This window comes from Porcisia hertigi, chromosome 9 (assembly GCF_017918235.1).
Source record: "Porcisia hertigi strain C119 chromosome 9, whole genome shotgun sequence".
Lineage (NCBI taxonomy): Eukaryota > Euglenozoa > Kinetoplastea > Trypanosomatida > Trypanosomatidae > Porcisia > Porcisia hertigi.
In genome coordinates, this window is record NC_090568.1 from 385,741 (window position 1) to 396,830 (window position 11,090).

At 52.3% G+C, this 11,090-nt stretch overlaps 5 protein-coding genes across 5 annotated transcripts; all 5 read left to right on the plus strand.

Moving 5' to 3' along the window:
- Nucleotides 1-2: 2 nt before the first annotated feature.
- JKF63_06891 (uncharacterized protein) lies at nucleotides 3-551 on the plus strand (the record flags this gene model as incomplete). The annotated part of the gene is made up of 1 exon (XM_067902839.1): nucleotides 3-551. The coding sequence occupies one exon, from the start codon at nucleotides 3-5 to the stop codon at nucleotides 549-551; it is 549 nt and encodes a 182-aa protein (XP_067759198.1).
- Nucleotides 552-1,033: 482 nt separating this feature from the next.
- Nucleotides 1,034-3,025, plus strand: JKF63_06892 (uncharacterized protein; the record flags this gene model as incomplete). The annotated part of the gene is made up of 1 exon (XM_067902840.1): nucleotides 1,034-3,025. One exon carries the CDS (start codon nucleotides 1,034-1,036, stop codon nucleotides 3,023-3,025), a length of 1,992 nt encoding a protein of 663 aa, XP_067759199.1.
- A 456-nt stretch (nucleotides 3,026-3,481) lies between these two features.
- On the plus strand, nucleotides 3,482-3,967 carry JKF63_06893 (uncharacterized protein; the record flags this gene model as incomplete). The annotated part of the gene is made up of 1 exon (XM_067902841.1): nucleotides 3,482-3,967. The coding sequence occupies one exon, from the start codon at nucleotides 3,482-3,484 to the stop codon at nucleotides 3,965-3,967; it is 486 nt and encodes a 161-aa protein (XP_067759200.1).
- Nucleotides 3,968-4,488: 521 nt separating this feature from the next.
- On the plus strand, nucleotides 4,489-5,496 carry JKF63_06894 (uncharacterized protein; the record flags this gene model as incomplete). Its single annotated transcript, XM_067902842.1, has 1 exon — nucleotides 4,489-5,496. One exon carries the CDS (start codon nucleotides 4,489-4,491, stop codon nucleotides 5,494-5,496), a length of 1,008 nt encoding a protein of 335 aa, XP_067759201.1.
- Nucleotides 5,497-6,135: 639 nt separating this feature from the next.
- On the plus strand, nucleotides 6,136-11,040 carry JKF63_06895 (uncharacterized protein; the record flags this gene model as incomplete). The annotated part of the gene is made up of 1 exon (XM_067902843.1): nucleotides 6,136-11,040. One exon carries the CDS (start codon nucleotides 6,136-6,138, stop codon nucleotides 11,038-11,040), a length of 4,905 nt encoding a protein of 1,634 aa, XP_067759202.1.
- Nucleotides 11,041-11,090: the final 50 nt, after the last annotated feature.

Genomic DNA, 11,090 nt, shown 5'->3' on the forward strand with positions numbered 1-11,090 from the left:
CAATGGGAGGTAGCGGCAGCAAGATGCCCGCCACTCAGGGTGCGGCGATTCCTCCCTATGAGGAAAACTCACCACAGTCCACAAACATCGGTGATTTGGTGGAATCTGGACGGTATAAAGTGGCGACTCCAGAGACGTTGGAGATGATGAAGCAAATCCAGGCCCCTCGTGATGCCAACAAAATGTACCCAGATTCGCAGGTGAAAGATCTGAAACAGTATATTATCGAGCAGGAAGGCCTGGAAATCGGCGAAGCTCGAAGACGAGCACTATCGCAGCAGTGGCGCTTTTTCTTGTCGTGCGAACCCATGCAACGCGGACTTGATGCAGGCATTATTCTGGGAAGTTTTTCTGCCGCTTTTGCCGCGTTCCGGAGTCCTCGAAATCGTGTACCAGCGAAAATCGGTTTTATTTTTTTCGGCGGTTTTTGCGTGGGAATGCTATCTGTTCCACTAATGGTGGTTGCAGCGGACGCCTATAACTCACAGCGGATTAAGAAGCTGGAGCAAGAGCTGTTCGAAAAGCAGCGCTCAGAATTTAACAAGCGGTAGCTTTCTTACAAGGAACAATACAGGAGGATATGTCACATGAGCTTGCTTTTTTTTTCCTCACCGCCTGAACTATTCAAATGAGGTTGACGAATTTTCTGGATTGCGATTGAAATCGTACATTTCGGCTGTAAGACTTTGCAACGATTTGCACATTTTCGGCCTGCAGTTGGCGACAGAATGTACTTGAAGTTCTCCAAGTGAAAGCGTTGTGCACCAGGTGTCGAAAATTCCTGGCAGTCGGCGAGCGGGGCATCTTCCAGTGAATTTCCAGCTTCTGCTCTGTAGAGCTGTCGATTTGCGCTTTCTCATTTCAGATCTATGGTAGTTTCTTTGCTTTTGAAGCCTACTTGTTCTCATCTCTTTTGAAATTTCCAACATTCTTTGAATCATTTACGTATTTATATATTTTTTATATACATTGCACCAACCTCTTTGTAGCTGCTAGGCTATATCCTTGTTGGGTCTTGGCATAGAACTCAGCGATGAGTGCTACGCAAGCTATTGACGCTAGCACGAGCCTCGGTGCGCGCGGCGATGAAGGCTGTAGACCCCGAGGGGCTTCTGGACAAGAGGCACAGGTTGCGCATCTTTTGTCGCAGGTTGCGTTTCTCCACCGAGAGGTGGAACGTCTAGAAGAGCTGGTGTCTACCTTGCGAACAAAATCATTTTCTGAAGCACGTCAGTTGGCTGCTGAATACGAGGAGAGGATTGTGCAGAAGAATGCAGAGATAGAAAGACTGCAACGATCGATGAAATCCCGCGGGGATGTAGACGATCCGCAGAAGAGATGCAAACTGCTCGAAAAACAATTGGCCACTGTTAACAGCGAAAAGAGCGTGGCTTGCATGGAAAAGGCAGACTTGCAGGCAAAAATGCGGAAGCTGCAGGTGTTGTTGAAAACCACTAAACAAGAGGCCGCGAAAGTTCAGGGCCGTTCCGAGGAGAGCAATATGGAACGGTCGTGTACCATTACAGCACTAAAATTGACCGTTGAAAATTTGTCACAAGAGTGTGATAGGTTAAAGACGGAGTTGGCAGCGCAGGCCAAGCGGCAGCTTGTAGCAAGGGAAAGTAGTGGGACCATCTATGAGCGGAACTTCTGTCATGCTGAAGCTCAAACAGCACTCGTGGAGCAGGCGACTCAATCCTGTCAGGTGTGCACACTCCAAAGCGCTGCGGCGAATGTCGCAGAGGATGGTGATGTGCCCCATAGCCTTGCGGTGCTTCTGGAGGAGAAAACGCGTGAGTGTGATCAGCTGCGTGGTGCGTTGGAGGATATGAGCGCCATGCAGCGGGATGCACTGTCAATGCTCGAGACGACAAAGAGGCAGCTAAGCCAGGAGACCGAGCGAAGACGAATTGCGGTAGAAGATGTGGAGAATTTCTCACTCCAACTTCGTGCTTTGCAGCAACGGTGCAGTGATCAGACAGCAGCGGAACGAGCGATGGGCGATAAAATCAGACTGTTAGAGGAGGAACGGCAGAAAATGCTGGTGGAGAAATCTCAAATTGAGCGAGACAGAGACCATTGGGAGGAACAGCTGCGTCAGTATGAAGCAGATGTGGCGCAGCTTTCGGCCACCAAAAACCATTCCAACCGGCAGTTAAGCTCACTGGCATCTGAAAACGAAAATTTGCGTGCCGAGCTTCTGCAGTTGTCTGAGCGGGAGGCGGGTGCGCTCTACGCAGTGAAGGCGAAGGATATGGAAGTGCAAGAAATTCTCACTGCGTATCAAAAATCCGCGCAAGAGATCGAGTCACTGGTGGAGAATCAACGTTTTCTTGAGCGAGAGCTAGACAATGTACGGGCAGCACTCGCCTCTAAAGAAGAGACGGTGGCGTATCTCCAGGAGCAGTTGCGATCGTTGCATTTGCACGAGCAGCAACTGACCATGGATATTCAAGCGCTTGAATACGAAAACGAGAATCATCATCAGCGTCTAGTCAGGGGCGATCAAGAGGCGGCTGAACTCGACGCAAAGTGCACAGAGCTCACGAATCTTCTCCATGTCAAAGAGCAATGCATTGAAGAGCTACATCAGAGCTTGAGCGAGTTGAGCAAACAGGTCATTGTAAAGGACAACGAATCACTGCTACTGCGGCAACGGTGCGACACACTTCTCTCTGACATAGCTTGTCTTCGCTCTTCGTTGTCAGTAGAAAAGGCGAAAGTCCAGGATCTGGAAACCTCTAATGCACGTTTCGTGGCACGGGAGGTTCTATCGCTCAGCGACGCAGCTGATCGAAGGGAACAGGCTCAGGCGCTCGAAGATGAGCGGACAACACTGAAGGCCGCCATAGAGGAGAACGAGCGAATCACGGCCTCGTTTGACCGACTCTCGGAAACCAACAAAGCGCTCGAATTAAGACTCTCAGACTTGGAGAAATCGCTGCAAGAGTCGATCGAGGCAAAGGAGAGACTCCATAGAATTGTTCTGGATCAAAATAAGGCGCTTTCTCGCCTTGCACAGTGAAGCACTGCTTTTGTTTCTTGATCCTTTTTTTACATGAAAGACCGGAAAGGACATACCCAGAAAGCCGCCACGAGACGCGTTTTCTCTCAAGGATAGACTCCATGCTGTGTATTCTCAAAATAACAGGGAACTGGGTTAGAGAAAAAAATTGAAGTTCTTTCCTCACTGTAGGAAGCTATGCGCGGCACAGCTTCCTTTTTTTCCTGCGCCAAACCACCCGCTATCTGCGTGTGGCCGCGTGTGTCTCGTAGTTTCATTTCGGGCAACAAGTCCCTATGATTCCGCTCTCCATGTCGTTACTGTTTTTCTCCCATATACGCACTTTTTTGTCCCTATGCAGCCGAGGGCGGTATTACGACCTTTGGGTATAAAACCTCTCCCTCTCTGGAGTTATTGTGGATTGATATCCAGTGTACGTATCAGTCTGCGAGGTCTCGGAGTTATAGTGTAGCGAAAATGAACGCCATGTTTTCCGCTGACCAGATCAATGTTCCTCCTGAGCTGGGAACGATCATGAAGCAGTACACAAAGGCCGTGATTCGTGACCAACCGACTGATCTGTACAAGTACAGTGCCAACTTTTTTGCCATCCTGAGCGGCTACGCAGCCCCCTTTGATGGTGAAGGGCAACTGACCGAGAATGGTGTGAGCGAGGACGTGACACGTTCGATCGAGCCAGCGATGAGCGATCTGCAGAGAGTGCCAAATGCAGAATCACAGGACCCGGTTGACGCTGTTCTCCGCAGATATGACCGCACCGGAACAGGCTATATGGACCCAAGGGAGCTGTCGGAGCTTTTGGAGGATCTTAGGACAGATTTGGGTCTTGATGATGAGAATCTGGGCAGTGCGGAGGATATTCTAGCCCTACTTCCGAGTACAGACAACCAGCTGGACCTCCTGGATCTCCGTAGGCTCCTTTTCGAGGGCGCAACTGATTAACAAGGTCGTCTTACCGTGCTGATGGTATTCGGTGATGGGTAGTGGAGTCATGTATAGTATGGGTGTTTTTCTCGGTGGTGGTTGCCATTTTTCGTTTTTTTTTTCTTGGCATGAAGTGTATGTACCCTATGTCAGGCATGTACGTGAATTTGAAGAAAGGCCGCAGAATGTTTGTTGAAAGCGTGTTTCTACTGCAACACCAATGAGTAAATATGTGGGATGTCGCGCCAGGCTATTTCTAGCAGCGAGGGACACGCCTTCTCTTTCCTATATGTCTATTTGAAATGCGTTGTTTGCTCCGTGCACAGCGGTGTCTATCCTTTACGAGGGTATTTTATCTGGTCTTCACTCAAGTGAGGAAAAAAAAGTTGGCAGCTTGGCTAATGAATACTTCACATGATCATGATGAGTAGGTCACTTTGCTTCTATCTGTCTTCCCGCTCCTTGCGTTGTGTGTGCCTTTTCGGCTTGTGCGCATGCATATGTGTGGGCTTCAACACACACAAAGTCGACTATAAAAGATGCCTCCGAAGCAGGCCAAAAAGGATCCCAAAGCGGCGGCGCCGGTGATCACCATAGCGCAGGAGCTCCACGTCGACACCGATTTGCGTCGTCTACATGAGGCGTGCGGGTTACTAGGGGACCCGTTTATCCCTTTCGCGAAGCGGCTGAAAGCGGAGCTTATACGTGTGAAGGACGGCGATCAAACAGGGATACCCCAAGTGCCTTTATTTGTCCGTGGCGAAGTACTGAGTGCGGACTTGAAGGCGCTCTGTAAAGTCGCGCTCCGACCTTACCCCTTTCTTCGTGTGATACAGCTGCATTACGCCATGCTCGGTGACGATGGCGTTCTTATTCTGTGCGAGTTTCTACGAGAATACAGTCCGCTTCCGGATCGCAATCCGTTTGGCATACAGCGTCTCGAGCTGCCAGGCTGCGCGATCGGGCCACGGGGATGTCGGTATTTGGGCAGCTACCTTAGGGACAACAGTACTGTGACAAAGCTTCTCCTCGACTTCAACCCGTTGGAGGACGCTGGAGTACAGGAGCTCTGCGCAGGGTTGCAATGGAACGCTTCCGTGACATCACTTTCTTTGCAGTTCTGTGGCCTGGGCGCAGTCGGAGCGGGTTACATCGCGTCGCACATCGTGAAACAGTCCAATGTGTCGGTGCTTTCGCTGCGTGGTAACCATATCGGCGACAAGGGTGTGGAAGAGGTGGCTAAAGCGGTTTGTGTGAGCGCAAAGCTCGAGGACGTTGACTTGGCCGATACGGCGTTCACCGGTGAGGCGGACGCCCTGCTGGCACTCTGCGAAGCCATAGAGGGCAATACACACCTTCGAGTGCTGAACTTGGACTTGTGCATTTTGGTGCCGGGTGTCAGCGAATGTTTGCTCAAGTCGCTGGAGGCAAGTAGGCACGTGACGGCGCTGCGGGTGAGCGAGCGCACCGACCCGGCGGTGTACAAGCGAATCGCTGAAATTAGTGCCACTAGATCGAAGCCAAAGAAAAGTAAAAAGAAAAAGTAAATGTTTTTTTTTCCATGTACACTACGGATAGGCTTTTGGCAGCCACGCCTTCACTCCTTTTTTTTCACTAGAGGGTGAGCCCAACCCAATCGACTCCCTTCTCCTCTACCCCAGAATGGTACGAAAATACGTAAGAAAAAGATCGCAGTGCAGCAGAAAGAGATGACTTTGCATGGTTGTGCTGATCACAGAAGTTGGCGGGTTCGGTTCTCGAACATTAATCTTGATGATTTTTCGCATCTTTTCGGTAAGTCTACTTCTTGCAGCAGGCGGAGAAAGACTATTGCGGTGATCATCTCCTTGCTTTTTTGTTCATCTCTTCTCTCACTTTATTTTCTTTGGGGCTTTGACGGGGGTAATCACCAACGTTCTTTCACACAAAATGCTCTTCAATATCTTCAGAGACGTTTCCCTCACAGTTATACTGGAAAGCGGGACGTAGGTAGAAAATCACCTGCACACTCTTGCTGTCTGTGGAGCAAGTGCGCTTCCCGGTTTTTGGGGGCCGTACTCACTCCTGCATGGTCGTGCTTCTAGTTTCCTTGTCTTCACAAGAGATTTGACCTTCTATATTTGCCTTCTGGTGCACTGGATCGGCTTTGAAGAACGGGAAAAAGCCAAGTCTCTGACGGGAGGGCGATGGTTCTGCTCTTCTCGCTTCAAAGGCCGACTCGTGAGGAGGGAGGCAACGGGGAGGGGAAGATAGAAACAAAAAGCGAAGGCTCGTTCGTCTGGTCTGCCTTTCAGGATCGCATCGCCGTCTTTCACGATGATCGAAGAGGTGAGGCACCTTCTTCAGATGAAATTGATTTGGTGCTTCGTGAGCTGCAGTACCCTGTAGCGCCACGCTTTTTCGCTACCCCCTTTGATGGTGTCATTGATGAAGGCGATGAGCAGGAGTCGGCGGTGCTGAAGTCGTTGTTTGAGGATATTACGACACGCGTTCAAAGGCGAGAGAATGTCACTGTCGTCCACCGAGGTGCCAATTCCGATGCGCATCTGCAACGTCTCCTGATTGCTTTCTTTCAAGCAATCCGGTTACCAGCAGAATACGGCATGCAAGTCGTTGCTGACGAAATAGCCAAGGAAAGGCAGATGCAACGGCTTCTGCAGATGAACACAATCCCTGGCGATGCGGATGCGACGGAGGCCCGGGGCACGAAAGATCATGGGGCTCATGCGGGGAGGGAGAGTGAGGGCGGCGTAAAATTATCAAAAGAGTTGCGTAAAAAGATACAGCAACTCAGACGGGAATATCACTACGTGCATCCCTCCGATAGACAAGCAGCCGCGGCGAAGCGCTACGCGGTCATCTCAGCCGCCCACGATGATATCTTGGTGCCGCCGCACAACGACTCCTCCTCACTGAGGCCGCAGAACTTTTTAGTGTCTTCTCCAACGTTTCATACTCACCGGTCATCGAGGGTTATCTCCATCCTGCCCGTAAGGAATACACGAAGCCACGCTGCCCTATACAGTCAGATGCAGCGCCGCAACACCATGGCACTGCTGACAGAGCTTCGGAAGGAGGAGAGCAGCAGCGGCTGTGAGCCTCTTCCCGGGAACGGTTGGGGTGCAACAATGAAGGTCTACGTTTTCGACGGGGTGGCATCAGTGATGGCCTTGCCAGGGGTTCCCAACTTTGAGGAGCTGATTCGAGAGTTGACGCTTGACTTCTGGGTACGCACCGACTTGAAGCCAGCTGACGGCAAGCGAGTGCTAGTGCAGATCATGGAGGGTCAGCGCGAGGAGATCGGCCAGCTGTTCCAGCTGAGCCTGAACTGGTACGAGGACATGCCCGATTCCCTACGAGTTCTTATTCGTGACTCAGCCAACCGTGTCCTAGAGGCGGTTGTATCTCTTGTGAAGACAGGTCTTACAGATGGCACCGGTTTTCACCACGTGATGTTACGCGTTCACAATTTAGAGGAAGGTCAGCTCGCGTGTGAGATCGACGGTCTGGGGGTTGAAATTCAGCTCATTCAACAGGAGCATCCTGTGGCCTTCAACCCGTGGTCGCATCGCCTCTTCATTGGCGGTTACCTAAACGAGGTGAACTCGCCAGCGTTGGTGTTTCGCGGAGTAATCGCGGAACTGCGGTTTTCCTCTGGGGGCTATCCCCCAAAACCTGTTGTCCGATGGCCCCTCTTTCCTGTGGAGGGGGGGATGCTCCAGGAGATGACGCGCACGATTCCCATCGACCACCACGAGACACTCTTGAACTTGCGAGTGCTGGAGGAACCGGCGCCGCGCAGCGCTCCATCCTTTGACGGCAACTTAGTCATGAACGTTGGAACGCTGCCGTTGCTTGGTCAGCTCATGCACCACTGGCGAATCGAGTTGTGTTTCCGCACCGATGTCACGTCACGTATGATGTCGTTGATCGGCGTGACAGATCGCAACTTCAAAATGCAAGAGTTCGGGATTGTACTCAACGCAGAGCCAGTCATAACAAAGGAGCGCTTGCGCTACCACGAGCTTCACACAACTTTCTACATCGTGGACGCATTTGGTTGCCGTTGCTCTGCGCTACTTCGTGGCAACGAGCGAGAAAACTTGATGGACGGTGAGTGGCACAAGCTTGTTTGGCGGTGTATCGACAGTGAAGTAAACAACTTCACTGTAAAGGTCGATGATGTCCTAAAGGACGTGCTTTTCGTCTCGCGGGAGGGACCAACGCGCTTCGTGACTTATGACAACTGGATCGCGGTCGGCGGACACAACGTGCGCAACTGGAAAGTTCAACGCCTTTTCACTGGGCAGATTGACCATTTTTACCTCTCTTTAAGCGGCTGCCACTATGTTACGTTGGATATGAATGAAGGTCCTGGTGCGTACGTACTGCAGGATAACTCGTGTCACAACAACCACGGGCTGCTTATCAATGCCGAAACAGAAGTCGTGCGCCGTAACGACGTTGTGTGGGTCCCTGGCCCCGCTAGCAACTCGGATGATATCAACCAGGCCGCCCGCCCTGAGATGCAGATATTCAGGAGGAACAATGTCTCGATTGCAGTGGTGGTTTTCACGTGCGGTTTTGGCGAGGGGGGTGTCGCCCGCGAGACATTGTATGATGTGCTGTCGGGTAAGTTTCACGAGATCGAACCCACTCCTCACATCCTTCCTGAACACACGCAGGCACAGTGGAAGTCGTGGTATGGTCTTCCGGCGCAATGTTACCAAGAACTTGACACTGTGACGCGGCTGGAGGAGTCCATCAACACAGCGCTCTGCGCACACGCTCCGCGGGGGCACCTTATGGTCACCGTGCGTATAGGCGACTGCTTTGCTTCCGTGCTGCACGTCTGTGAGCCGGATCTCCCGGCTGACGCGGTGTATGACTGCAACATGCTGAAGTGGCATTACCCCTACATGGTTGAAGGAACGCTAGGGTGGCGCGAGCTGATGCTGAATCGCATGATCGAAGGTGCGGAGTCTGTGCTTCTTATCGATACATTGAAACCGTACGTCACTGCTAAATTGGGTCCACTGAACTCGGGGTCTCGGCCATTGGTCGCTGATGATGTCATCCGCAGCCTGAAAAACAGCGGACGGCCTTGGTTCTTAGCAGTGGTGCTTCATACGCACCTGCTGAATGCCGAGTTCGGCTCCACAGTGCATCTGATCCAGCGCGTCCGCCCACACATGTCAGCGAATGAGGCGGCAGCAATCGGTCTTTTCAGTAAAAGGCTGTTCGACCGCGCTCGCGAGAACGCATCGCTGGTGGTTCAGCGGAACTGGCGTGTGTGTCTGGCGAAGCAGGTAGCTGCTCAAAGAAGGGAGCAGCGCACCCTGAACGATCGAAAGGTAGAGGAGATCCGCACGCTACGTATGTCTCCGGCTGTAAAGATGAAGGTGCCTCTATGCGCACTGCTTATTACGCTTCACAATCCGAAGTGTCCTGGCGTCCCCGCGATTGACAACGACGTGGGCCCTCTGGAGGAAGCGCTCCGGCATCAAGGCTATGATGTAACGATCCTGCGTGATCCCGACAGGGAGACGATGCTGCGTGCCGTTTCCCAGACGGACACGTCAAAGACCAACTTCATCTACGTTAGCGGTTATGGTGGTGCACTCAACCTTCGGCAGCCACCTATCTTTGGGTTCGAGTCTTTGGCGATTTATGTTGAGGAGCAGGCTCAGCGCACAACCTTCGAGTGCGACGAAGGCGCTGCCTATCGTCAGCTAATCGCGCAAATGAAGGCGGAAAGGGCGACAGTGCCGGTCAAAAAGTCAAAAAAGAAGAAGGCGGTTGCGGCTCGTCGACCAAATAGACAGGCTGCCAAAGAAGCCGAGCTGCAGCAGCGCCAGCTCGAGATTGCGCTGCGTTTTGCACGTGAGCAGATAGAGGAAGAAGAGTCAGTGGTCCGGGACACTGTTGTTCGCGAGTACGACACGATGAACCAGAATCTGTCGCATTTCATGCGACAGGCGATCGTCGGCACGCGCGCGTACGAGGAGAAATATAGAGCGAAGGGTCCTGAAGGCAACCCGCAGAACTTTGTGTATCTGTCTGACTCGCGCATGATTGAACCCTTCCCTACCACTGTCGTTGACGTGGAGGAGCTTATCGCGGCTGCGCTCCATCAGCGGAACCCCCCACCAGGCTTACAATGTGTCATAGCGGTAGACCTGCAACCAGTGACCTCGTACGCGTGTGGTGTTGCGCTCCTCGCCAGCAGTACAGGAAACACGCTCCGGCTGCCCTACCGTCCGTATCAACGAGAGGTTCTTACATTGACCCTCATAAAAGCCTTCAATGGACACTTGCCGAAGATTCCAGCCACCCTCAAATATGCTGTTCTATCCGGTGGGATCGAGACAGAGGTGAATCACCGCGACTGGAAGTCCTTCGCGTCGTACGTGGTCCGAAAGCTTCAAGTCTGCTGTTCACCCGAGCGCTTCAGGGCTTTGTGCACTGAGTTAGATCGGCATGTTCCCTTTGTGGGAGAGCTCGTGCCTGTGCGGGCCATTTTGCTAGACATTGAGGCGAAGGATCGTCGGCGCCGTGAGCGCGATTCGCAGAAGGTGAAGGCCACACTGACATTCGGTGTTGGTAGCGCGAAGGTGCAGAGTGATATGTTTTCCCTCTTCCGAGAGTTCCTAGAGGGCGTGACAGTGGCCGAGTGCCTCTTCACTAACAGAATTTGCATTCTTTTTGTGCAGAACAACAAAGGGATTGATGGCATTCAGGTGAAGGATGTCGCTGATGCGTTGGAGAAGTGCCGCCCTTCAGCCTGCACTGTTGGATTTGAGCTACAAGTCACTGCCGGTGGTGTGGAAGTGCAGTTTAAGGTGTCTGATGCAGCGGACAGGCTCCCTTTTGGTCAGTGGCTCACAGCACTCTCGATGCGCAGTCTGTCGTGGCAGTTTCGCCAGCGGCCGGGGTTCGGGATCGCGCGGTTAGATGTTGACTACATAGAGTATCTGTACAACCTCAAGATCACGTGTAGTGCCCGCCGCTACCGACAGTTGTACAAGCAGATGGTCACGATCCCTGTGCCGAAATCGTATGTTCGCTTTGTGCGAACACGCGTCTTGTAGGCCCAGCAATAAAGCCGAGGCCACCGGGAAATGTTCGCTCTGATCCTGGA